Source organism: Psammomys obesus, unplaced genomic scaffold (genome assembly GCF_907164565.1).
Source record: "Psammomys obesus unplaced genomic scaffold, mPsaObe1.curated_primary_1811, whole genome shotgun sequence".
NCBI classification, from domain to species: Eukaryota; Metazoa; Chordata; class Mammalia; order Rodentia; family Muridae; genus Psammomys; species Psammomys obesus.
In genome coordinates, this window is record NW_026589980.1 from 66,431 (window position 1) to 93,805 (window position 27,375).

Genomic DNA, 27,375 nt, shown 5'->3' on the forward strand with positions numbered 1-27,375 from the left:
ATGATACAAATGAGAAGAGAACTATTTAATAGGAAGGAGCTAGGGGGTGGCCAGTAACCTGACCCACAAAGCCTTGGGCTGGGCATCTGAGAGAGCTCAGGCTCTGCATGCCCTGGCCCCGGCCCCAGCTACACAGTATATTTGCCAGATAACGCGGGGATCTCCTACACCTGATAGAGGCCACCCAGAAAGCATGTCTCTCCTTGTATGGGAGGAGGGCAGGAAATGTCCTTGGGGAGATGTAGGGTAGGAGCTAGGATGCTCTCAAGAAAGCGATAAACGAACAACCTAATTTGCAGGGTAGTAACCAGGGGGGAAAAAAGCAGCAAGGGCATAGGGCAGGAAAGGGATGCAGGCGGTAAGGCCTGGATGAGACTGCCCTAGCTATGAGGCACATTCAGAAGACAAAGGAAGAGGTGCTTTCTGCAGGGCCGAGAGCCTGCTGGGCCTGCGCCAAGGTGTCACTGGCCTGGCGGTCCAGGTCAAGGCATTCCTGCAGTGTGTCTTGGAACTGCCTGCAGGCCTCCTCCAGAATGGAGCTGCTCCGTATGGGCCAGGACTCCCAGTAGCTGGGCTCCACCCATGGCTGGGCCTCGATGGCTCCCAGGCCTGGGCTGGAGCTGGGGCGCAAGGAACTGTCCAGGTCTCGGAATAACTGGTACAGCTCGCTGCCCTGCCCACTCACGCGTTCCCCATCTATGACTTTGAGGCTAGGCAGCACCTCTCGGACGGCAGCCAGGTAGGAGGGGCTGCCACACAGCGGATTGCTGAGTCGCGCTAAAGGGTCCCGGAGCCTCAGGTGCTCCAGGCCCTGTAGCCCAGCCAGACACTGCAGCTGGCTAGGAGTGGCCAGCAGGTTACCAGCGGCATTGAGGGTCTGCAGGTTCTCACAGGCTGCCAGTGGCTCCAGCCCTGTCAGCTGATTGTTGGAGACGTTGAGCACAGCCAGCTGGTGCAGGGAGGCCAGCGGGCCCAGGTGGGTGAGCGCATTGCCTGACAGGTCAAGCCACTCAATGTTCAGGCATTCCCCCAGACAACCCAGGTCCACCAGCCCTAAGCCCCTAAGTTTCAGCAGCAGGATGGAATCCAGGGCAAACTCTCCGGAGCGGGACTTGAGCAGCTGGGGAGTGATGCTCAGCACCTCGGCCTCTCCTGGCTTCTCTCCAGGAAGCTCCATGATGCAGAAGACGGTTCAGGTGGCCTGGCGGTGGCAGCGCTGTCACAGTGGCGGGAATGCTGGTGCCTGTGAGGATCAGCTGGCTGCACCCCCTCAATTCGGCTTGGGCCCTAGAGAGAGACAGGACAGTCAGGCCAGCCTCTCCTGAGCATGCGTTCTGTGCAGCAGGGAAAAGCGGGGTGCCGGGCAGACAGCACAAAGTCCCTGTGCTCACAGAAACCAGCAATGTTAAACATGTGGGGCCGTCTCTAGAGCTGTGTAGCTTGTTAGCCACGCTGAGAGCTGGGAATAGAGGCGGTCAGCAGCCTAGGTGACCTCTGCGCTATCTGTATGACCGAGACCACAACACACCAAAAACTTAATATGGCACATGTAGTCTATTTCCGAGCCCATCTCTACGGAAGAGGGGCATGGACTTTGAAAAGAGTTTGTATGTAGCTGTGCCCTCAGATTGATTGTGCACATGGGACTGTGCACAATACACCAGGGACCTTGCCAAGTTGAACTGAAATTAAATATGCCTAAAACAAACTGCCTACTGTCAGACTCTAGAAGTTTGAACCGACACTGGCTACTGGGTCGTGCTGAACTGGAGTTTCTTCTTGCTTCACGTGGATGCTCTGCTGGCCACAGTGTTTGCAGAGACCCCCACAATGGCCAATAGCCAGACCTGAGACCATCTAAGCAGCCCCAGCCTAGGGGAACTGGCTCTAGCTCACTCCACTGGTCAGGCCATGTTGCACGAGGCTTAGGCCCTGTATTGCAAGCTTGGTCCACCTGTCAAATCTGGACTGTGGACAAATATATCACTTAACTTTCCCTTTTTGAGAAGTTGTTTTTTTGATTGCTCGGTTTGTTGATTTTTTTTTTCTTTTTTGAGATAGGGTCTCATAGCTTTGAATTCTTGATCCTCCTGCTCTCCTCCACCACCCCGCCTCTCTCCAGAACTAGGATTACAGGTTTACACTACCACTCCTGGCTTAAATTTGTTTTGAACTACACAACAGGTAATTACCACCTCCTTGGCATGCAGACCCAAATAAGAAGTGCTGAAACTTCTTTCATTCACTCAAAAATGTTATTTCCACGTTCCTAACATTATCACTGAATTTATAATGGTGTCCTGGGTGTGCAGACCAATGCACACCTCTGGCTGGAGCTGTAAGGCCTGAGGGGTTGGTAGGCTTTTAGCCCTATGTACGGAGGAAACTGAAGTTAAGCAAGATAGGACGGGGTGGAAGTTAGCACGGAAGCTGGGGTGAGCTAGTTATGCAGCTGCTCCAACTCCAGCTCGCAGTCAGCTCTTCAACTTCAGCGTCGCGCCTCAGAGGTCAGCATGAGATATTGATCACTGTGTCCCAGACAGCAGAGTGCTACTAAGGCGTGGCATCATGGCACCAAAGTGTGAGCTGGGAGAGGTGAAGGGGTAGGGGGAGAAGTCCAGGAAGCCATTTTGGAGCAAAGAGAAGGCATGCCTAATACAGCTGTGTAATGTAGGGGAGCATGTCTTCGGTGGCTGTGGGAGGGGAGCCCAAGTGTGCGTGACATCAGTGTGAGGAGGAGGTTTCCTGTGGGGAGGGACAATGCCGATGCTGCCCACAGAGGATAAAGGTTCACATGGACAGAAAAACAAGAGCAGGCCTCATTCCAAATACCCCTCCCCACAGTACAGACTTTGGCCTGGCCCAGACTCAGGAGTCTGAGCTCAGCAGGCAGTTACACTTTCACAGAACATTAAGGCACTGCCAATTCCAACACTGCTCAGTGCTGTAGGTATGAGGTACTGGTGATCCCCAAGACCACGTTTTCATGATCAGTATCACTCAGGTTTCCGCTGAGGAAACCAGGCCCACAGCACCATCCATCGGTGATCCCTGCTCACTGGCAGAGTCTTCAGAGAGCTCCCATTCCCGAATGATCGGACGAGGCTGGGGATGGGTCCTGCACATCCTCTCAACGGTACACCTGAGGAGGGTATTCTTGTCTTCGCCATATCCATTCCTGTCAGCTCACTATGTACAACACTCCCGTCCACTGGGCCATGAGCTTCCTGAAGAGCTTGGAGGAGACAAAGTGCAAGCTGGGCTACTACACGGTGGCTCCGTAATGCCGCGCGCCCCAGGCTGCACACGCGGCTAACTAAGGCTATACATGCCACCCTGGCCGCCCCTGACTGCTGTGAGGGAAGCTGGGGTGAAGCCAGGAGAGAGCTGCTCAGGTCTACCCAGTACCAGCTGTGTCAGTGTCTCCTGCCCCCTCCAGGGGCGGCATCTGGGCAACATCTAGGTATGAGACAACCCCCTCCAGCTGGACCAGCAACGCTCGCAGACAAGGCCTTCTGCTGCATCTGTTCTGTCCGACTCCTTCACTGGGCTGCCGAGATGGGTAGCCTCCTTTCCCAGTCCAGCCCATGCTTACTAAGTGACAGACCAGGCCTAAGATATGGGACTGCCCTTGTGATTTACCCTGCCTGACAACAGTCTGACACAGAACACAGAGATGCGGCTGGTGTTCTTTAAGTCAAGGAAACAAGCAAAACTTCTCTGGTGTCTGGATTGGACTTTGGGATTGTGCTGTACAGATGGCCTGAGGACTGTGAGGGAAATTCCACATTCCTACTTTTACAGCTCCGGTAAGATACGTCAAGGCAGAGGGCTCCTAAAGGCTTGGCTCAGGCCTTGACTTCTTCCTTATGCCAGGGCAAAAAAAACTTCTTCATGGACTTCTTAAAGTGCCACATGGAGTGTGGTGGTTTGAATGAAAATGGCCCCCATAGATTCATGGGGAGTGGCACTATTAGGAGATGTGGCCCAGTTGGAGGAAGTACGTCACTGGGGATGGGCCTTAAGGTTTTAAATGCTCAAGCCAGGGCCAGTGTCATTCTCTCTTCCTGTTGCCTATTGATCTAGATGTAGGACTCTTGGCCCATTCTACAGCACCATGTCTTCCTGCATGCTGCCCATCTTCCCACCACGATAATAATGGACTAAATCTCCGAACCTGTAAGCCAGCCCCAATTAAATGTTTCCCTTTATAAGAGTTGCCATGGTCAGGGTGTCTCTTCACAGTGATGGCAGTCCTGACTAAGACATGGGCCATGAGGCTAGCGGCTTGCCCTGTCTCCACATCCTTCCTGGAATGGTTTGCATCTAACCTGTCAGGACGGCTCACTTGGGTGAGCTGAGGCAAGGGCTGAACAGTTAGGTTAGAGGAGGCCTGGCCGACACTGAGCGGCAGAGGCTGTCTTCTTTGCTGCCTTCTCCCCACTCTCTCTCCATCTTCACATCTTCTGTCTGGACACCTTCTTCAAGGGCACAAATCAGCAAGCATGGGTTCTGGAGCCTCCTTTTGGTTTACTCTGCCCAGGTGGCTTAGTGGCTTCACTTCTCTTGTGAAGCAGTGGAGGCAAGACCAGATCTCTCCAAAGAACATGTTTTTCCCTTCCCAGTGTAGGCAGTTGGGTCAAGGGCATCTTCTCCCTCCTTCTCCAGGAAAACTCAGTCCAGGTCAGAAAGGACAGATGTACCACTTGGCAGGGAGCAAGGGCTACTTCTTTGTAAGAGCAAGTCTTTTTCATGCTTTTTTTTTCCTTCGGGAGTCAGAGGTCCTGGTTTTCCACAAGGACATCTTTATGCCCAGAAACTCAATTTAACCTCTTGGGCATGTCCTCCCTGGGAGCCCAGCTGAGTCCCCATCTATGGGGTCCCATAGATCTTGTGCTAGAGTCAGCCTGAGACAAGCTAGGGAAGCAGCTGGGTTCTTGGTGCGGTCTCAGGGGAGCTGGTGCTCACAGCAGGGTCTTCCTGTCTCGTTGATCCTGGGATGTCTTCTCTAGGGCAATTTTTTTCCCACTTCCGATACACTTGGGAACTTAGGGCGAATGAGAAGATGTGCCCCAAGACAGGCAGCAAGGCAAGATGAAAAGAACAGTTCTCAGTCACCCTAGGTAACTCTGTGGACTGCAAGGCTGGAGACCGTACGGGAGAGAACCAAAGAGCAGAAGTCAGTGAAAGTTACCAAGGACGGTGAGAAGCAGCCTCAGGATATCACCCTTGCAAGGCCATGACCTTCTTGGAAAGGTGTGATTCCATTCTTCCAACTAGTTCCCACAGTCTCCTGAATGTTCATTATCTCTGCCAAACCAACTGATTTTTTTTGTTTTGTTTTGTTTTGTTTTGTTTTGTTTTGTTTGTCTTTTTTAGTGTCTGAGTCAGAGGCACTTGATCTTTTCATTTTGTGGACAAAGCAAAGAAAGGCCCTGTGGTCACTCACATCACAAACTAGAGACAGCCAAAACTGAGGGTTCAAAGGACTCTGTCCATGGCAGGGACTAACCTCAGGAGTGTGCAGTGTGTTTCTGGGGCTGCAGAGCTCCAGATCTGCGGATCCTGAGCAGCTGGGCTGCTCTTGGTACCAAGAGACCGGGAACAATGTGCCACATGGCTCACTATCTGTTAAACTGCCAGCTAGCCCGCAGAGCCCGACAGCGCCTTTGCTCATTTCCTCTGCAGCTCCTTCTCTGGACGCCAGCTGTGAAGAAAAGCTCACAGGCCGTGTATGCTCTGCAGCAGCATGACGGAAGTGCCTTTTCTTGTGTTCCTTTCCGTGTTCGCTTTCCCAGAAGGCTGCCTATGCCTTCACCTCCCATGCCTGTGAATCCTACTGCTCTATGGCTCTTGCCCAGACCTATAGTGACCACACTGGCACCAACTTAATGTACTCTTCAGTGACACCCACCAGGAGTGCCTGCCTGCTTCTACCCTTTGGAAACCTCTTTGCCTTCTGTCATAGCCTACCACATTTTTTTGCCATCCCTCCCATTTCTGACCTCACAGTCCTTTATCTGGTCTCCACCCTCTTTAAGTGTCCCTTAAGTGATATTCCTTAGGCTGTCTCTATGGGCCCCACTGGGGCCTGCAGGGCAGTCTCCAGGCTGCCCTGCTCATCACCAACCATCACACGTAGGTTCACAACTCTTTTTTCAGCCTCTGAAGCTCTTAGTGCATCAACTCCATCCTGGTACAGGGATACCCAGCCTCCCAGATGCTCAAGCCTAACACTTGGGTATGGTCTGTGTGGTGGTTTGAATCAAAATGGCCCCTAGAGTCTCATAAAGATTGGTACTATTAGGAGGTGTGCCTTGTTGGAGGAAGTGTCACTGGGGTGGGCTTTGAAATTTCAAATGCTTGAGGAGGCTCAGTGTCACACTTCCTGCTTGTGGATCAGGATGTGGAACTGTCAGCTCCTTCTCCATCACCATGTCTCTCTGCATACTTCCCACCAAGACGATAATGGACTAAACCTCTGAAGGGTAAGCTGGCTGCAATGAAAGGCTTTCGTTTATAAGAGCTGCCGTTGGCTTCGTGTCTCTTCGGAGCCATCAAACCCTGACTAGGACAGGAGTTGATAACAAGGACTAGAATACTGTTATGACAGGCTTGACTATGTTTTTGCCTGGAGGAATATGAAATGCTTTGGGACTTTGGACTAGAAAGCAATCGAACACTTTAAGTGGGACTCAGTGGCCCATCATAGTAGGAACACAGAAGACAGTGGTGCTGAGGGTGGTTTGAACTGTGGGTGGCTGGATCAAGAGGTTTCAGGGGAGAATACTAACATATGGCCTGGAGACCGTTCTTGTGATACTTTGGTGGGAAAAAAAAAAAAAATGTGGCTGCCTTCTGTCCCTGTCCGAACAATCTGCCTGAGGCTAAATTGAAGAGTTATAGATTAACAGCTTTGGCACAGATTCCCAGGCAGCTTAGTATAGACTGTGTTGCTTGGTTACTAGTGGCCATGCTTATGCAGATCTGTAATGAAAAGAAGCAGAACTGAGCAAGAAGAAAAAATACAAACGTACAGTTTGAAGAGAAGGAGGACAGCAGGAAGTGTGGCAAAAGAACAGCCTGATGCTGAGTGGAATAAAGGTAGTGATGATCTGCAAGACCCCAGCCAGCTAAGCTTCCAACTTGTGAAAAGGAATTAAAGAAAACCCAAGGCCGGGCCTGGTGGTGCACACCTTTAATCCCTGCACTTAGGAGACAGAGACATGCAGATGAGTTTGAGGCCAATGTAGCCTACAGAGCAAGTTTCAGGACAGCCAAGCTTAGGGAGTGAAGGAAACCACAGAAGACAGAAACGCTGGTGAAGATGTAACTGAACAAGGGAGCCATGTTCCACCCTAGAAAACAGCAGAACTTGGCAGCTTTAACCATGTACATAGTTCTGGCTTTGGAGTTAAGAAGAGTAGAAAGGGGTTAAGGAATCTCCCTCTATGACTAAGGGCAGCTGCTGAGGGCAGGAATGTATCAGGGTGTTCCTGCATGGAAGCTCAAAGAGGCCATTGTGTGAAGTTATGAAGGTGAAGCCTGGACTTCCTTGCAAACCCCAACATGGTTGGAGATGCCAGAGCCATGGGAGAGCCATGCCTACAAGAGCTGCTTACAGGGAGTAGAATCATCCCAAGAGAAAGAACTGTAGTCAATACAGCTGAAGGACCTAAAGGTCTGAAAAGTGCTTTGACATCAGACACGCAGACGCAGAGTTTAGAGTTTCTCAGTGGGTTTCTGGTCTTGTTTTGGTCCAGTATTTTCTCATTATGCTTCCTTTCCTCTCTTTTGGAGCGGCAATGTATATCTTGTGCCATTATATGCTGGAAGTATGTGATCTGCTTTTTCATTTTGATTTTATACGGGGTTACAGTTAAGAAATTACCATGAGTCTCAGAAGAGACTTTGAACCTTGGACTCTGAAACAATGTGGTGACTGTGATATGGATAGAGATTTTTGAACTTGGACTGACTGCAGTTTTGCATTATGATATGACTACAAGCTTAGGGGGGGGGGTCACAGAGTGACCCTTATGGTGGCTTGAATGAAATGGCCACCATAGGCTCATTAAAAGTGGCACTATTAGGAGATGCGGCCTTGCTGGAGTAGATGTGGCCTTCTTAAGAGAAAGTGTGTCACTGTGGGTGGGCTTTGAGGTTTCAAATGGCCAAGCCAGAGCCAGTGCCCCTCTCTTCCTGCTCCCTGAGGTTCTGGATGTAGAAATCTCAGCTACCTGTCCAGAACCATGTCTGCCTGCATGCTGCCATGCTTCTTGCCATGATGACAATGGATTAAAGCTCTGAACTGAAAGCCAGCCCCAGTTGAATGCTTTCCTTTATAAGAGCTGCCATGGTTATGGTTGCTCATCACAGCAATAAAAACACCCTAACTATGACAATCCTCAACTTCATTCCTACTGGATCACGTTTTTAGACATTCGGACAAGAAGTCAGGAGACTCAGCATGAAGAACAGAAAAAGACAGAACAGAGCCCAGAGAGCCAGGATGTGTTTTCCTGGAAGGGAAAAGCCTCGGAGGAAGACTATGTACTGGGAGCATCCAGAAGCTAGCAAGCCACATCTCCTCTCAGCAGAAAAGAAAATTACACAGGAAGATTAGGTGCAAAAGCCCGCACACTGACACAGAGGGTGCCAAACCCCACAGCTGACTGGAGACGGCCAAACAGTCTCTAAGAGGATAAGCCAATTGAGATAGCTCTGAGACTCCCTGGAGACAGCAGGGGATTAAGAGCCAATTGCGCTTGCCTCATAAACTTAGCCTACCCCCATAAGATCAAATGAACGGAGCCCAGGAGAGATGACACTTGTAGAAGAGCTGGGCCAAACTATGAGTGGGTGACAAATATCATCGGTGGCCCAGAACTACTCTCAGATGCCAGCAATGAGGAAACTCTTATTTTATGACTGAAGAAACTGCAACCCAGACTATTAGTCCAAGCCTCTGGTAGCTGTCAATGAAGACATAGCACAATGTATTAAAACTATGCAACAGTACCAGTAACAGTGCAGAAAAGGGGAAAACTTGCCTGTTAGAGCTACAGCCTGGAAAACTGCCAGCCACAGAACTATGAGGCCATTGTTCTGTCTCTAATTCCTGGTCCTATATAGGTGCTCTTGGACCATTCAGTTGTTTTAACAAAAAATGCATGAAATACCATGACCCCATATAATGCTCAAGACATACATATAGACACACATTCAGGCACATGCCTGTAACTGTTGCTGTTAAAGATTAAATTCCTAACACAATAATCCAATTGCAAGACAGAACCCAAGCTTTTCCAGTGAGAGACTCCAAATATCTTTAGTCTGCAGCATCTCCTGGGAAGTCTCCTGGCCTCATAGCATTTTGCTTCACTTTTCTAAGCTTGAAATCACAGCATGTCTGTAAGCGCAGTCCTTGGGAGGCAGAGGCAGAGGCAGAGGCAGAAGGACCTTAGTTATAGGCTAGCCTGGACTAAGATTTAAAAATAAACAGTGCAAAGGGAAGTTGGGTAACTCAGTGATAGAGTGCTTGCCTGGTATATGCAATGCCCTGGGTTCAATCTCTAGTATGTATATATGTATGTACAAGAGTAACTGCCTGGTTGACAAGTTTAGCTCAAGAATATGTAGAAATGGTTCCTGGAGATATTAGCAGCAAACCTCTCACCTACTGTCTTGGTTATGGTTTCTATTGCTGCAATAAAACACCATGACCAAAAGGCAACTTGGGGAGGAAAGGGTTTATTTGGCTTCCACTTTCATATCACTCACTGTTCATCATCAAAGGAAGTCAGGACAGGAACTCAAGCTGGGCAGGACCCTGGAGGCGGGAGCTGATGCGGGGGTCACGGAGGGGTGCTGCTCCACATAGCTTTACTATAGAACCCAAGACCACCAGCCCAGGGACGGCACCACCCACAATGGGCTGGGCCCTCCCGCACTGATCACTAAGAAAATGCCTTACAGCTGGATCACACAGAAGTATTTTCTCAATTGAGGCTCCCTCTCTGGTGACTCTAGCCTGTGTCAAATTGACATAAAACCAGCCAGTACATGTAGCATGTCTAAGACCCAGGGCTCAGTATGCATGCATGCAAATACGCACACGTGCACACACACATACACACATACACACACAGAAAGAAAAAACTTAGATTCATCACAGTAGACGGGAGGGTGGGGTGGGGGGGACCATTCAGGGCTAGGTTATCCAAGGCTGGGAAGCAAAAGAGGAAGGGACAAAAGGACTCCCTGATAATCCTGTTTACTTACAAAGGTCTGCCCAGATCGACTGAGTTTGAGGTTCTTTTTGAACAAACCTTCAGGCATATTTTTACAGAAAATGAGAAGCTCTAGGAGTGGAGGGTGGCTGCCTGGGTAAGGCTGACAAAATGGGGAGGACAGAGGATGAACAGACAGCAGTCTTGACAGAAACAGGAATGGAGGAACATGGGAGAACTTTTGAAACCAAGGGAAGAGAATTTCCAGTCAGTAAATGATGATGGAACCCGGGCAGCACAGTGAGAAGTGTGGCCGAGGCAGGGACAGCCATGTGCCAGTTTTAGAGGGAGACTTATCCCAGGACATCCTCAGATAGCAGAGTCTTTATAGCAAAGAGCACTGGATAGAACCCACACACACCCCTCCACACTTTAAATCATCTCTGTATCACCAAGAGAATCGAGAACATTGTATTGCTTCGGGACTCAAACAAGAAGAAACAGTCTGTATACATTTGGCACACTTGCTTCTAGTTTGCCGTTTGTTTTTCTAAGAAATTCAATACCAGTGGTTATAGACCTTGTGATGCAAACCCTTTGTCAGGTCCACTGGAGTGCTGAGTATGTTCCCAGTGCTGGAGGGGCAGGGGGAGGGGAAAGACTTGGCAGTGCTTCTCAGATGGAGAACAGGTGCCTGGGGAAAAAAAAGTAAAACATACCACGGGAAAGAGGTGAAACAGAAGGTAAGACACTTGGGAAAGGTTTGAGGTGCATGAAAATAACAAGGACTCTTATTTCTCCTGACAGACAAGGAAGCAGGATGAATCCACAGGGAGGCAAGTCAGTGAGGGAATGTCAAGTGGGGAGCTGCAGTTGTGGACAGTCCAAAGCCACAAAACTGTAAAGCAGCAACCTGTATCTGCAGTCTCCTGGCATCTGTTCACCTGGACCAGGAGACGCCCCGGCACATACAACGCGTTAGGTGATTGGATTGTGACATTCGCTTGACTATTTTGCCAATCCTCCCCAGAGGGGACCTTGGCTCCTAATTCTACCTTGTTGCACCCTCGCGTTGCACCACACAAGCCGCGTTCACCTCAAACCACCCCTGGCATTCCACAGTTCCACAAGCTTGCCAGCCTCCTCCCCTATCACCTTCCTATACTGGAAGGAAGAAGGTGCTACTGTCTCCCACCCAACCCGCCGATTTAAGCCACTTGCTGAGAGATGTTTTAAATAATACTCAACCATGTTTTGAGCTCACACAAAAGTAAAAGTGACGACGACAACAACAAAAACCACCACCCAAAAAAAAAAAAAAAAAAAAAAAAGATAGAACCCTGCTGGAAGACTACATTTCCCAGCTTCCCTTGTGGACTACCGAAGTCACGTCCACCCGTTTCCACCTCAACAAGGGGACCCACATCCCTTCTTCCTCTGTAGTCGTTTCGCAATGCCCTATTACCGGGAATAAACTTGGTCCCGCGTAAGGTCAGAGCAAGCCTTTCTTTCCGCTCTTCTCTCTACAGACGCTCTTTTCAAATCAGCTCGCACACGAGCAGAACCCTCGTTGCTGTGTGTACCCAGCTGCTGAGATCGTGAGCCGGAGTGGCCCCGCGTCCGGCGGCCTCAGCAGCCTCGCGGGACTGTTACCGGTTAGCGCGGTCCTGTGTGTGACTGCTCTCAGAGGGCAGTGTGGAGGGCGTGACCGCCAATAGCGGGCGGTTCCCGAACCATCCGGGCTCGCGAGCACGGGGAGAGCGCCGCGAAACCGCGCTTCGGGCGCTGGCCTAGCCGACTCCGGAACCTGCCTGCGGCCGGAAACGGCGGGCAGCGGTGCTGCGCAGGGGAGGATGCTTCCGAGGGACGCGCTGCGGAGGGCGCGGTACCCGGGGGTGCGCAGACCACGCAGACCACTCGACCTTAGCTGGAACCCGCCCTTCTTTAGTACTTTTGCGGTGCGGCGCTGGGGAAGGCACTTACAGGGCCTGAACGAATACGTGCTCGGTGACGTTCACCGTGCCTGGCTGCAGGCGGCGGTGACCTAGATTTTGTAATCCGTTAAATGGTGCCGGTGTGCGGACCCCCGGGCCCTGCACCGCGGAGCGGTCATGCTCACCGCTTGGCACTGCAGACTGTAAGAAGGGCCCCTCGTGGAAACCTGACCCATATTTTCAGAAACCCGCCTCAGAACGTTTCCCGAGACAAACGTGCACTGCCTGGTGGTGCTCCCACAGGCCTCGCACCCAGGGACGTCGCCAGCGCAAACGGATCAAGAAATCACGTTAAGTGGGCACGGGGGAGAATGGCTTTCTCTCACTTTGAATTCGCAGGCCTCCTGGAGATTTCTACCTCGAGGGGCAGACACGTTCAGGAGCTAGGGTTTTCCGTCTCCGAATACTCCCACTGCCCTAGAGAAAGCAATTCCAGGTCAGTCTGCCTCTCCAGCCTGGGCCGGCAAATTATAAACACGTTTTTTTTTTGTTGTTGTTGTTCACATCTTTGCACTTTATCACAGCTATTTTGATCACTTTTTAACCTCTCCGTGTGATGGACCTGCCTGTTTCCATTTTTTTTTTTTTTTTTTTTTTAATATTAGTGTTTTTGGTTTTTTTTTTTTTCTTTTTTAAGATTTATTTATTTATACAGTTTTCTGTCAGCATGCCAGAAGAGGGCACCAGATCTCATCGTAGATGGTTGTAAGCCACCATGTGGTTGCTGGGAATTGAACTCAGGGCCTTTGGAAGAACAGTCAGTGCTCTTAACCTCATCTCTCCAGCCCAGCCTGACTCCATCTTAAGATTAGAAACTATCTTGCTATAAGTTCAAAAAAAGTTCACTCCTGTTTTCGGTAAAACTTGGATTTGACCGATTCTTGATCCATTTTCTGGAATTTGACAGTTTCTACTGCCCTCCCCCCTGGTAAGATAAGACGTTCTGCCAAATACTTTTTGAGATGTTCTGCCAATTTTCGTTTCTATGAAACCAAAATTTCTTAGAAACCCCCCACCCTTGCAGTTTGGGGGCTGTAACAAACCTCGTTTTTCCTGTGTTTGGGGTTATTCTCTCAAATCCCCCATCAGGGAGCTAGCCCCGTCCGACAGAAAATAAAGCATGCTTTCAGTTCATCCAGAAAATCTGGGTTGTTGGTCTTTACTCCCGCTAGGTGGGATTAGCACATGTTTCAGAAATAGGGATGTTTGTTTCTCCATTATACAAGGCAACCACAGAGCATGTAGGAAATGTTAAGAGTGCCCAAGAAAAATTGTCAAAAGACACCCTGTCTCCCACCCAAACCTTCCCCTTCCCCCAGCTTCTGATTGTTTTTAAAACCAGCATTCTTTTCACACTCTTGGTTCTTTTTGCCCTCTTGGATCTCTTTGTTCCCTTGGCTCCTTCTCTTTTCTCTTCCTCTCTCATTCCCCCCTCCTCCCCTCTTCTGGCCCAGTTTAGTCTGCTGGTCATTCTCAGGCTGCCATTTTCTCTCCCTGCTCCGGATTCTTCCAGATGCCTGCATGCATCTGTACCATGTGCCTGACTGGTGTCCTCAGACGTCACAAGAGGGTGTCTGATGACCTGGAACTGGTAGTGAGCTACCATCTGGGTGCTGAAAACCAAACTTAGGTCCTCTGAAAAAGCAGTCTGTGCTCCTAACTGCTTAGCAATCTCTCCAGCTCCATGGTCCTAGTTTGCTTTTCTACATCTGTGATAAACACTGTGATCAAAAGCAGTTTGGGAAGGAAAGATTTATCTCATCTTAGAGTTTACAACCCATCACAAAGGGAAATCAGAGCAGGAACCTAGAAGCATGAACTGACGCAGAGGCCATGGAGGAATTCTGCTTATTGGCTTGCTCATCATAGCTTGCTTTTTTTATACAGCTCAGTCATATATGATTGAAGAGCAACAAGTTCCTCTTTCCAGAGAGAAGGAGACTGACTCCCTTTTTAGCAAGCAGGAACTTTCTTCAAGCCCCTAAGGGAATGGGGGCTTTTGTTTAAAAGCCCAACCTTGGAAAAAGGACTTTCTTGAAGGACCACAGGAGTTTCTGTATAACCATCACTGCAAACAACAGCTTCTCTGACCAAGTCTGAGAGATGCATTAATTTATGGTATAAGCATCCACAGTTAGAAGGCAGTTTGACAATATGTCTGTGGTAGTTTGGATAAAAGCCCCACCCACCCACCCAGGTGGACATATTTGAATGAGTAGTCACCAGACAGGGGCACTATTTTAAAAGGATTAGGAAGTGTGGCCTTGTTGCAAGAAGTTTGTCACTGGGGTAGCAGAGACTTCTCTTTCCAATTTTAGATACTTGAAGGCGATGGCTTTAAATCATCAGGGAAAGGGCTAGGGGGGAACCAGCAGTGACAACTTTTATCTGCTCCCGACAACAGCATCACCTAGAAATATTCCAGGCGTCATCAGCGGCTACTAAAAAGGAAAGTGTATTGCTGGCAACTAGATCTGTATGTGGCAGGCCTCAGGAATGCCCTGGGTTAACTAAAAATACCAGAGCTGGCATGTCTAAAGGGCATGCAGCCGAGGAGAGCCATGGATGGGTGTGGCATTGGAACCTGCCAGGCTCCTGTCTGCTGTGGAGCTGAATTCTGCTCTTTGCTAATAGAGGTTACCAGGGGAGCTGCCAGGTCTTGACTCACACTCCTTGATTATAAACGATATTTAACTCTTTTTTGTATTTCTTGGGAATTGACTTTTTATGTCTTTTGCCTAATTATCTTTATGAGGTTTTTTGCCTTGTGTATTTGAAATGTTTTTGTTTTGTTTTGTTGAGATACGTTCTCACATAGACTTGAAGCTTGCAATCTTTCCCCCTAACCCTCTGTGGTCCTGGCGCTGCAGGTGTTGGTCGCTTTACACACCTGGACGTCGTAATTTTAATTTTAATGTTTCAACTTGACCTCCACAGTTTCTGAATTCTTCCCACCCCCACCTTCCCTATCTCCTCCACTACATGATAATTTTTTTTAATTCTCCTGTTTCCTTTTAGTATGTCTGTAAGTTCATTTAAAGCATTAAACTTCATGATCTGCTGGCATTGACTCTGCCTCTGGGGCTCAGCCGTTGCTTGGTGGCCTCAGCCCCCTTTCGTTGTGGATTTGATTGGCCACGCCTACGAATTCTTAACTCTTAAGTTATAGTATTTCTCGACTCTTATTTTCTTCCATTATCCTAATCCTATTGACTTCTTGAACTTGAAAAGTATACATTTATCATACTGTCTGTGTGTGCATTCATGTGTGTGTGTGTTTTGGAGTCTCAATTTATTGCCCCGACTTTCTTGAAACTTTCTATATATCAGGCTGGCCTTCAACTTTCAACAATTCTTCTGCCTCTGTCTCCTGAATGCCAAGACTACAAGCATGTACCAGGACTACAATGTTTTTTTTTTTTTTTTTAAGAGGTAGACAAGATGCATGTCTTGTACTCCAAGATGTAGCCCAGGCTGGCTTGGAACTTATCATCTTCCTGCCTCTGCTTCCTATATACTTAAAATAAGCACAGGAACACATCACCATACCACTTTAAATATATCATATTTCTAATTACTGGAAGTATCGACATCTCTCCCAAGTAAGCCCCTCACAGATATCTAGGACTATCCTGGTGGGGTTTTTTCACATGTTTATTTTCCCCAAGAGCTATACAATCGGCACTAACCAGTATCCACTCCCTCCCCTCTGCCCTCCCAAAACATTTGAGAAGATCACTGTTGTGGTTTGAATAGAAAATGCTCCCCCCGCCCAGGGGCTCGTGTATTGAATGCTTGTCCCTAGTTGGTGGTGCTTTTTCGGGAGGGGGAGACTTGCTGGAGGAAATTCATCGCTGGAGGTGGGCTTGAAGATTCTATGATAGCCTGATCCCACTTCCTTTTCTCCACCTCCCTTCCCCCACCCCTTTCTGCTTCCTGTATGTGGATGAAGAATGAGATCAGCTAGCTTCCTACTTCTTCCTCCATGTCTTCCCTGCCAAGATGGACTGTCCGCCTGGAACTGTAAGCCAAGATAAACTCTTTTCTCCCATTAAGTTGCTTTTGGTGTTGGTATTTGATCTTAGCAAAAGAAAAATAATTGCCAGAGCCTGTCTGCAGAGTTGAACAGTTCCTGAGTGGGGAGTGAGGATTGAAAGAAAAATTTAAAAAGTAACACACTACACACAAGATCAGTTTGAAAGGGCTGCCAGTAGAAACTGTCACACAGGTTTATTTCACAGTTCCTTTCTATACTCAAAGCACCTCGATACAATGAAGGGCTTCATGGAGAAGTCAAATTTGTTTACCTCGACCGCTTGTCTGTGTGATCCTCACACAAATGAAAGTGAACTTGGAGGAAGATCCTGCTTATCCCTGTCTCCAGGTGAAGGCCAGGGTGAAAACAAGCAGCTCTCCACAAATAATATTTAGAAATATTTAGAAAACACATTTAGAAATTAAGGATGCTGCATCATTTTCCTCTGTGGCCTGGCAAGGCTGCACGCCCCAGGGAGAGGTGATCAAAGAGCCTGCCACTGAGTTCAAGTCAGAGGCAGCCCCTGTACCATTACTAGGGAACCCACTTGGAAACTGAGGAGCCAATGGGCTTCCATTGAACAGGGTTTCGAGGTCCTCTCCATACATGGGCCTTAGTTGGAGTATCGGTCTCCGCAGTTCCCCCTGGGCCCAAGGACATTGGCTCTCTTGTTCTCCTTGTGGAATTCCTGTCCCTTCCAGGTCTTTTTATTTCCCTCTTCTTCCATAAGGATTCCTACACTCTGCCCAAACTTTGGCTATGAGTCTTAGTAGCTCCTTCGATACTGGTGGGTAGAGTCTCTCAGAGGTCCTCTGTGGAAGGCTCCTGTCCTGTTCCTTGTATTCCCCTACTTCCAGTGTCTATCCTGGTTGCCCTTCTGAATGAGGTTTAAGCCTCTTCCCTAGGGTCCTCCTTGTTATTTAGCTTCTTTAGGTCTATAGATTTTAGTATGTTTATCCTATATTATATGGCTAATATCTACTTACAAGTGAGTTTATGTTGTGTCTTTCTGCTTCTGGGATACCTCACTCAGGATGATCTTTTCTAGTTCCCACCATTTGTCTGCAAATTTCATCATTTCCTTGTTTTCTTTTATTGCTGATTAGTATTCCATTGTGTAAATATACCACACTTTCTGTATCCATTCCTCTGTTGAGGGACATCTGGGTTGTTTCCAGATTCTGGCTATTACGAATAGAGCTGCTATGAACATGGTTGAGGAAGATGATGCAGCCAGCCTTGATGAGACCTGATAGGCTAGGGTCAGATAGAAGGGGAGGAGGACCTCCCCTATCAGAAGACTGGGGAAAGGGCAGAGGGGGAGAAGAGGGAAGGTGGGCGGAGCTGGGAGGAGACAAGGGAGGGGGCTGCATCAGGGATACAAAGTGAATAAATTGTAATAAATGAATATATAATTAGATTTTTTTTTAAAGAAATTAAGGACACTTACCAAAGACACAGACTGTTAGCAGGCCCGTGTGTCTCTCACAGCACTAATCTCTTGGGTCACTCTTTCTAAAGCACTTGAGCTCTTGGTGTTTCCTTTGTCGGGCGGGTCAGCAAGTGCCCTGGGCTGAGATTCTGCCAGAATGTAGTGCAGCACAGAATTTAAAGAGCTGATAGGTTAAAATAATGTGATAGAGAGCTGCCAGTATTTGACTGGCCAGGCGCTTGAGTCCACTTGCCCAGTTCCGGTCACAACCTCTGCGACCCTTGAGCTGCTGTTACTTTATGGATTCGTTGTCGACACTGGAGCTCAGAATGAGCCCTGGCACTGGCGCTGGCGTCCACAGTGTTCTCTTGGGAGACTGGCTGGAGTGAGGTGGAGCTTGGGGAGAGAAAGTCTATTTGCTGAATTGATTGTACAGACAAAGGGCAAGGTTGCTGCCTCGGGTCACAGTGGGTGACACCTGAGAATGCACCGAGACCCAGGGCTCCTGGTTAAAGAGGAAGTGAAGAGTTTGCACCCCAAAATGCGATACCTTTTTAGGGAGCAGAACGCTGAGCTTTCCAGAGAGAGGAAGACCCAAGCTGCTGCTGTGGCCTTTTATTTTGAATGTAAGGGCCATGGTGTTTGCACTGGGGCTTCCTTCCCCCAAGAATGGCCATAGAAAAGGTGATGAACACCCTAGGGTGTCTGCTTCCATCGGATTTCACAGCCTTCTTTCACAGAGGCCAAATTTAGAAACTGCTGATGAACCAATGTTCTAGAGTTGTGCTTCCCACTGTGTGTGGAGACAGGAGAAGGCTTCTCCAGGGGACATTTCCAAATGATTGGACACATTTATGGCTGTCATAACTGGAAGCAGGGAAAGGTGGCCTGATGGCATCTCACGGGTGGAGTCGGGTGCTGCTAAATATCCAGGAATTCACAGACTACTCGCCCCTCCCCCACCCCAAAGTCCTAAAACCCCTCTAATTACCTAGTGCAAACTTCATTCCTTCAAGGCTGGGAAACCCAGCTGAGAGCCTCGTTTGGCACCAGAACTCTTAGGATCTGGATTTTGTTTAAAATGTAGAGTCTGGGCCAGCAAGATGTTTTAGTGGATAAAGGCACTTACTGCCAAGCCGGATGATGACCTGAACTTGACCCTCAAGGCCCCCATGGTATAAGGAGAGCTGACTCCTGCATAATCTCTGACACCATAGCATACCATGGCAGGCATGGGCAAACACACACACACACACACACACACACACACACACACACACACACACACTAAAATATCATATAAGAACTCTGTTTGTCACATAGACTGCCATGCTTTGGAATATGCATACATTGTGGAATGGCAGACCTGAGCTAATGAATCAACATGTTATTGATACAGTTGCCATGAGATTATGTGCTTTGGAATGCTGCATTTGGTGCTCCACATCTCCCCAGGGAGACTTGTTAACCAGAATGTGGCCTGGACTCACACCGGACTGTGGTCATCTGCTCTCATTTTTCCAGTGTTACAGGTTGAACAGAACTGGAGTGGCTGCCAAACTGACGACGTTCCCAGAAACCCTGAGTTTCATAAACGGTCAAATCACTCAGGCAGGGAGCTTCCAGGAGCAGCCACACCTCAAGGGATTACATTCAGCTCCTCACAGTTCCAGAGTTATCAACAGTTGGGGGGTGGGGGGACGGGAGCTGGATGGAGCGAGCAAAATCACCGGTGGGCCACATATCACAGCCTCTGTGGGGACAAGAACAGCCCCTACCTCTCCCTAGTGAGAAGCTGGTCCCACCGGTGCCCCTGCCAATCATCAGTTGGACTGTACCAGATCTCTCTGTGATGCTGAGACATAACAATGTCACAGGAGGTTGTGAGGAGGCCTGGAACAAGGGCAATAACACTGCATCCTCTTAGCTTTCTGCCTTTTGGTCTCCCAAGCAGTTTCTGATCTGCAGGGACCGCTCACTCAGTAATCATTAGCCATCATTGTTATTAAACATCCTTGAAGGATGTTTCACACAGGTGTGGTATGGGCCGAAGAACCATTGCTGCTCCTGCTCAAAGCCATTGCTAGAGCCTGGATCATGAATATCAGTGCCCCCCACCCCACCACCACAACCACCACCAAGTTAGCATTGCATAAATTGTTTTTCTGGAGCTGTGGGTGCTGTGCATACTGCCCTCTGCTGGCCATGGGTGGCTTATATTTGCTCAGGCCACCTCTACTTTCCTCAATGAACTTGTTGCTAGGTGTGACGGTCTTCACTCCGCCTTCACAGTTTTGGCCCTTGCCGAGGCTCAGAAGCACCGCATCCTACACCACCGCCCCTTTGCAAATGTCTCTGCTCCATCGACATTCGGTGAGCCTCGACTGACCTCTACCTCCCCCGTGGCAGGGGACGGTCTTGTTAGGACTGCAAAAGATGCCTTGGCACAGAATGACCAACCTGCACCCAGAAACAGAAGCAACCCTAGAACCAGCCCCTGGAAGCCCAAGGCCAAGTCCTGTGGACCACTCCTTTGAAATGCCCTGTCCTCAGGACTTCGAGGACCTAGTTCCCTCTGTTCCTTCCCCTCTTCCCCTCAGGCAGGAAGCTGGATAGGCAGATCTTCAGCTATGAGGGACATAGAGCCTGCTTCTCTGTACAAACCCAGAGTCACAGATGCTGTCTTTTAGGGCAGAAGCAAGATGGCCAAAGTCCATGTGAACCAACCCTGATCCTTATACTCCTGCAGGGTTTCTGTGTCAGCGTCTCTGGCACTTACTAAAAACAGCTCACAAATCCCTCCTGTTTCCAAGATGTCCATGTATGTGTCTCCAGCAACCCACAAGCGTCACTCACAAGGACCCGAATACCATTCACCTGGAATGCCCTCATCAGGGAGGACATGACCTTCCCAACCTCTGGGACAGTGGAGACCTAACTCAGTGACTCACCAGCAGCGCAGTCAGCCTCCTTTCATTCACACTGACCATGTTATGTATGTGCTCCTTGGCACAAAAGCCAGTTTTAGCTGAGCGTGGTGGCACACACCTGTACTCCCAGCACTCAGGGAGTCAGAAGCAATTGGATCTCAGTGAGTTCGAGGCCAGCCAGGTCTACAGAGCGAGTTCCAGGACAGCCAAGGCTACACAGAGAAATCCTGTCTCGAAAAACAAAAAAGCCAGTCTTGTGCACTCTGCCACTGAGGGCATCTTCAGACCTTCTCTTATGAGGCAGGGTATCAGTCTGGCTCAGACCCCAGGCCAGCCTGCAGTCACTATCCTTCAGACTCTGTCTCCTGAGTGCTGGGATTACAGGCATGTACTACCGCAACAGCCTTAACCGGCCTTTCATAATCCTGACCTTCCTTTTTTCTAATTTAAACTTGAGCCTCTAGTCGCACCTCTGCTGACTCCCTTACTCTCTTTCTCTGACATGTTCTGCCCCCACTGAAAAGATGTGATTGGAAGTCAGAGCCATAACTAGATAAGTTATTAAATGAAATACATTTGTAGCTTTAATGTCCAGTTTTGTATATGATTTTAAATTTAGTGTGGAGGGGTATATGCACGTGGGATGGAGATGCATGTATGTAACTAGGTGAGTGTGTGTGCGTGCATGTGGGCAAGGGGTGGCTCAGACTTGACAGGAAGTGCCGTAACTCACTGAGCCATTCCACAGGCCAACTTTTGTATAGTGTTGATGAAGCCCCTGCCAGCCTGCATAGTCCCACCTTGAGCATGGAGGGAAAGCCCCTGATAGAACGAAGATTGTGGCAAAGGGGTGGGACACCTCGCCTTACCAGAGGGCAAGTAGATGTGCACTCCTAGGCCTTCCCTCTGGCCCTGCTGCGTTAGATGCTATGACTAATACGGGACTGAGTTCCCTTTGATGTGTAGCTATCTAGCTTAGGTAAATTCTCTGCTTGAGACCTATGGCTCACTCCAAGCTCACACACAATTAGAGGCCAGAAACATTCCATGACAACCCATCCTCTAGGCTTTATGAGGGTCCTTTCATAAGTACTTGCTCTGAACAGGTTGTCTTGTGCCTGACACTTATGTTTCCCATCCTGGACCCCATAAAAGCAAGTGCCTGGGTCCAAGGCTTCATCACCACAGCTTGCTGACTTTTGTGTGCATAGCTTGGGTGAGCTATACACCGTGGAAAACCATAGCAGCAATATCTTTGTTTCTGTGACTGTCTCCTAACCACGGCAGGGCGTCCTCTGTCTCTGCAGTTCTAAATGGAACCAATGTCTGCACAGAAGAAAGAAACTAGACAGGAGAACACCACAGGCTTGAGGAGCTGCCAGGCTCAAGCAAGCCAAAGCCTGCCCAGGAAGTATCTCTCCAGTCTCTGCCCTCCAGGAACAGAGGCTGCTGCCAGGGAGCTCAGCAGCTTTCAGTCACAGACACACATGTTTGGCAGCAGCCAAAGGACTGCTATCAAACCAGCACCAAGAAGTTCCAAGTCCAGAACAACAACTGGGAGGAGGAAGGAGCTATTTTCAGAGAAGTCCCCTCCCCCCAAGCCTCCACCCCAAGCCAAAGAGGATCTCAGGCACCCAAGACCTGAAGCCCTGGCAACAGACATGCAGCAGGCTGAACCTGGCTGGGTTCTAGTTCCAGCTGAAGGAATGGTCCCTACATTCAGGGACAGGGACAGTCATGCTCAGAGAACTGGAGCCTGCCTAGGCACACAGCTCAGGCACTGTGCCCTCTGCCTTCAGGAGCAAAGGTCAGTGGGTGAAGTGCCACTTCAGAAGCCTTGGTCTTCCTCCTACTGGGCCAACTACAGGACAGTCGGTAGAGCCAGACTGTCCTCCAGATCTCAAGAAAGCATGAGGGTCCCCTGCACCAAGTCCCAGAAGTGCAGCCCCCTTTTCCTCTCCCCAGAGACACCAGTAAACAAACAGAAAACATTTGAGTAGAAACAAAAAACACATGACATCTGGCAAACTGAACAGAGACCAGAGTTTGGCTACTAAGTCACAATCTTGCATCATCATGATTTATTAGACAGGAATCAGCTTTTCAACACAAGTCATGCTCACCATGCCCCACCCCACAGGAAGGCTTTGGGAGTCAGGGTAGGAAGGGATGGGTTGCCCAAGGAGGCCCCAACCTAAGCTCTGAGCAACTGGCAAGCCTAGTGCCCAGGAATCTGAGTTACAGTGTATTCTACTGCCACTGCCCAAATGACCCCTTCAAGGGGAGGAAGACCAAATAAATAGTCAATAAATAATCAAGGCTGGCCTTTTCTTCCCCTGGGATCTCAGTGAGCCACTGGCTGGGCCCTGTCCTTCCTAGCTAGCTCTGGCAACTCAGGCAAGAATGTGAAGTCCCTACTCACTCTCTCAGAGGGGTAAGCCATGGTCTGGAGTAGGGGGGGGGGTCTCCTAGACTGATCCTCTGTGGTCTGCAGTCTCTGTCCCTGTGCCTCGCACAGAGCCATATGAGCATGGGAACAGGGGGTCTCAGAAACCAGAGAGTCACAGCGCCAATAGTGCCCCATATCCATCACCTGTGTCTGCCCCCAGCCCCAACCCCAAATCTCAATGCCATTGGGACCAGCTCTGGGATCTACCCTACCACAACCCAGTGAAGAGTGTGGCCTCCTGACAGGTTCTGGGGAGTGAGTGAATAATCTACAGAGGGAGAAGAACATGACTAGAACATTCCAAAGACACACCACCTCCCTGCCATGCCAAGCGACTTCACTGCTACAAAAGGCTAAACACTGAGGTTTTGATCTAACCGTACTGGGGTTTGGTGTGTTTCTTTAGGACATCAGCATCTCCCAGGAATGTCACATATAGAAGTGCTGGAAACTTAAAGAACAATCCACTCCAGAGCTGGAGAAGGCCTGTGTCCGGATCCAATATTTCAACAAGGCGGAAAAAGAGTTGAAAAGCTTGGAGTATTCTGGGCCATTGTGCCTTCTCCACAGAGACGTGTGCCCTTTCTGGGACTGGGCTGAGTCCCAGCTTCTGTCCCCTGGATGGAAACAGTTCCCAGCAGGTCTAGCTTCTCAGCCAAGATCTGCTTGGAAGAGAGAGAAAACCGCCAAGTGTGGGGATTTAAGCACAAGTTGGCTCCAGCTGTGGCCTGACTGACCACAGAGCTTTTCCAAAATGCTGGGAACACAGGGGAAGCTGAAACCAGACTGGCTCCGGTGTGTGGATCCCACAGCGCTGTCAGGGAGAGCACAGAAGGGTCAGGCCGAGGGATGAGGCCAGTGGGAATGCAGGGTCTCCAGGGACATCAAGGCTGGGCCATCCGCAGCAGCGCATCTGAAAAGGACGTGACAATCACCACCTAGTCATCCCTTCACCTTCCCTCTCCCTGGAAAGCGCCCTCAGCCTACTCCTGTTCCTCTGTGTCACCTCCCTCTGTCGAATTGGACCTTTTACTGCCCACAGCTAGCCTCAATCTACAGACGGCTCTCACCCACACCCTATCCCCACCTGTGGTCTGCCTACCAGAGCCCTTCATTTCTTGTGCTAAACAAGCTAACTCCTGAGCTGGAGAGATGGCTCAGAGGTTAAGAGCACTGTCTACCTTTCCAGAGGTCCTGAGTTCAGTTCTCAGCAACCACATGGTGGCTCACGGCCATCTAAATGAGGATCTGATGCCCTCTTCTGCCATGCAGGTATACATGCAGATAGAGGATTCAAATACATAAAATAAACAAACAAACTAACTCCTGAGTCCAAAAGAAGCCCCTGTGATGGTCCTGGTCCCCTTCCCCCCACCACAGGCCCCTCAGTCTGGCCTCAGGTCAGTCTCTCCCTTCAGTACCTGCGGTCAGAGGGCAGCTGGTCACTCCCACAGGAAGCGCACGTACCAGATGGTCTCGTTCTTCAGTTGTGGCCCAAACAGGGGGTTCAGCTGGGCCAAGATGGCGATGAGCCAGCTGCCAGGGACAGCAGAGTGAGGGGTACTGGGCACAGAGGGACCCATCGTACCCACCATCCCGGGGTGAAGAACTCAGCTATGCTCTCTTTCAAAGAGCATGCGGCTAACCCAGCATGTGCAAGGCCAGTGTCCTGGGTTGCACAGGGAATGGGTGGATTTGTGGATTTTGACGTGAGAATGTCCCTAAGCTGGGCCTGGAGCTTAAGAAGCCACCCCAGCACTGCCACGCACCCCTAGTGGTTCCGAACTGGCTCTACTCCAATCACTCGGGCATTCCTTAGCAGTATGGTGCCCTAATTTCTATGTGAATTTCCAAGTCTAGAGTGGACCATGAAAGGTGTGTTTGAACCTCCAATCTGGAGGATTCTGTTGCCCAATTAGGAGCAGATGCTACTGAGCTGACCCAACTCATGTGTCCCACAGCTCAGCTGGGGGTACCACAAAAACCTACGCAACTGTTGCCTGAGAGGCTGAACCAGACCCAGCTCTGGTGGTCACCACAGCCCCAGCTCCTGGGGAAAGCAATACTCACAAGAGGTAACAGCAGACGGCAGTGGCCACCAGCATGGTGATGATCACCCTGTAACAGCAGAGAGAAGAGCAGCGTTGGCAGACAGAGAAAGAGCTCCCCGGGTCAGCCTTCCAGGAACTCCTGGTCCCCTCTGAGTAAGAATTACAAGGCGAAGCATAAGAGCATCAGTGGTCAATGACATCCAAACTCTGTTGTAAAACTCTCCCCTTCTCCCTCTTAATGCTGGAGAAGGCTTTGTCCAAGCTTCATTTGTGACAGTCCACTAGAGAACAGCCTCAAAATTCACATCAAAGAAAACAACGGAGCACGATACTGGGCAAGAAGCAAGGAAAGAGCTACTGTTAACTGGGATGTTAGAGAGAACACGGGGGGGGGGGGGGCTCTGTACCCACTTAAAGAAAGGCTTACAACACAGCTGAAGGGGCGTGCTGGACAAGGAGCTCACCAAGACTTTCAGGAGAGATGATATGATTACAAAGTAAAGATGTGGAGCCCAAGTTTAAATCCCTTTTAAAGATATTTATTTCTATTTTCACTTACATAGGCACGTGTTTGTATGTGGCTATGTGAACATGTGTGCTGGTACCCAAAGGCCAGGGGGGCCTCAGCTCTCCTGGAACGGTAGCTAAAACAGTTGTGAGTCTATCGATGCGAGTGCCAAACCCTGGTCCTCTGGAAACGGAGAACTGCTCTATTGAGCCATCTCTCCAGCTGCCTTAAGATTTGTAGGAATAAAGGCAAGCGCCATCTGTCTACACCTCCGGGTTAGGCTCACCTAATCCACGGCAGAGCCCACGCCCTTCGAGGGGACGCGGAGCCCTTCCTTTAACATTAGCAGGCAGTCGGGACAGTCTAGTGCTGAGACTATGGACATGTGGGCCAAGTATGAGGGTTTCGTGACTGAGAGGCTAACAGAGGAGGGACTGGTCAATGCAGAAATCTGCTAGGAACCTTCCAAAAAGGAAGCCAACTAGAACCATCCAGCACACACAAGGTGCCCTGGACGCTGCTTGGGGCAATCCACACAGTCTTACACAGTCTTACACACCAGGTGATGCCTCCGTCCCTATTTTCCTCCTTGAGGAAGCTGAAGCCTGGTATTTGCCCAACGTCACACAGATAGCAAGGAAGGCACATTGGTGCCCATCTGCGGCCTTTACCGACTGCACGGGTTCGGGCGGGTGGCAGGGGGGGAGACTGGCCTACAAACGTAGCCCGCTTGCACCTCACTTCTGAATCTATCCCTTCACCCAGCCCTCCGGCCTGTTTCCTGGATGCTGCGCCCCGGGTGCAGAGATCTGGAAGAAGTAATGGGGAGGCGCTCCTGTGAGGACCTGAATTTCCCGGTAGCAAGTGAGAGCCTCAGCTTGAAGGGGCGAGCCCAGCTAACGGACAGGGGAGGGTCTGCAGGGACTCGAGGCCTGCTCGCCTTTCTTACCCGCGGTTGGGTCCTTTGGGCACGAACCAGGGCCCAGCGATGCCGATGAGGCCCCAGAACGTGGTGAAGATGATGACAGGGAGGGCAAAGGAGTGCGCTGTCATGGCTGGGAGCTGGGAGCAAGATGTTCAGGTGAGACGTCAGATGGAACAGCAGACTCTCCAAGCAAGTGCACGTACCGGCAGAGGGCAGTGAGCATGCGCAACGGGATCCCAGCGGCAGAAGCCCTGGACCAAGCGAATCTGCGCTCGCGCATCTCTGAACCCCGTCCGCCGGGAACGCAGCCTGCTCACCAGCTGTCACTCAGGACCAAGGGAGGGACTTCCGAGGAGCCTTTTCCTTGATTGGCTGAGTAGGGTTTGCTCCGTCGCAGGTGGTTCCAGGCTTTGGTTTGCACTTTCCTTTTTTATTCCCATTAGGATGTGGCGGGTCACGTGTTGTACTTGGGCAGCCCAAGGTGGCTGGAGACAGGGGACAGAGGACATTGGGACAGGTTTGGAGGAGACCAGAGCGGGTTTTCGACCAGAAGAGCTCATGTAGCTGAGAGACCACTGACTTGGCCTCCCGTCTTTTCAGCCATTCCTAAATTGCCCGCAATTGGTCGCGGGCACAAAGGAGGCTTTGCGCAAGTGTCAAATTTAATAGTTTTCTTCAGCAGGACAGGAAGGGTCTTCCTTGGGCTTTTTGGTCCCACATTTCCTCTCTTTGTGGAAAACAGTGGGATCTGTTGATCTCTACCCTCTGCAGAGATCCTTTCTACAGAGAGCAGTGGCTCCGGGAGATATGTGTAGCCG

At 49.9% G+C, this 27,375-nt stretch overlaps 2 protein-coding genes across 3 annotated transcripts; both read right to left on the reverse strand.

Moving 5' to 3' along the window:
• Nucleotides 1-10: 10 nt before the first annotated feature.
• On the reverse strand, nt 11-17,786 carry Lrrc61 (leucine rich repeat containing 61). 2 transcript variants are annotated; one of them, XM_055605502.1, is made up of 2 exons: nt 17,713-17,786; nt 11-1,287 (listed from the first exon to the last, which is right to left on the reverse strand). In XM_055605502.1, exon 2 carries the CDS (start codon nt 1,175-1,177, stop codon nt 398-400), a length of 780 nt encoding a protein of 259 aa, XP_055461477.1. In that variant the 5' UTR covers nt 1,178-1,287; nt 17,713-17,786; the 3' UTR covers nt 11-397. The 2 variants fall into 2 exon arrangements, with proteins under 2 accessions (XP_055461477.1, XP_055461476.1); XM_055605501.1 differs by lacking the exon at nt 17,713-17,786 and adding an exon at nt 11,698-12,659.
• Nucleotides 17,787-23,812: 6,026 nt separating this feature from the next.
• Nucleotides 23,813-26,848, reverse strand: Atp6v0e2 (ATPase H+ transporting V0 subunit e2). The gene is made up of 4 exons (XM_055605516.1): nt 26,582-26,848; nt 25,144-25,191; nt 24,495-24,609; nt 23,813-23,986 (listed from the first exon to the last, which is right to left on the reverse strand). The coding sequence occupies exons 1-3, from the start codon at nt 26,683-26,685 to the stop codon at nt 24,516-24,518; spliced, it is 246 nt and encodes an 81-aa protein (XP_055461491.1). The 5' UTR covers nt 26,686-26,848; the 3' UTR covers nt 23,813-23,986; nt 24,495-24,515.
• Between the last annotated feature and the right edge of the window lie 527 nt (nt 26,849-27,375).

What these genes read in the sequence shown, in the direction of transcription:
- Lrrc61 (XM_055605502.1), bottom strand. Translation starts at nt 1,177, where the DNA reads ATGGAGCTTCCTGGAGAGAAGCCAGGAGAGGCCGAGGTGCTGAGCATC.
- Atp6v0e2 (XM_055605516.1), bottom strand. Translation starts at nt 26,685, where the DNA reads ATGACAGCGCACTCCTTTGCCCTCCCTGTCATCATCTTCACCACGTTC. An exon ending in CCCAAAGGACCCAACCGCGG is followed by an intron (nt 25,192 to 26,581) that starts GTAAGAAAGGCG and finishes CTGCTGTTACAG; the next exon opens with GGTGATCATCACCATGCTGG. An exon ending in GCCGTCTGCTGTTACCTCTT is followed by an intron (nt 24,610 to 25,143) that starts GTGAGTATTGCT and finishes TGTCCCTGGCAG; the next exon opens with CTGGCTCATCGCCATCTTGG.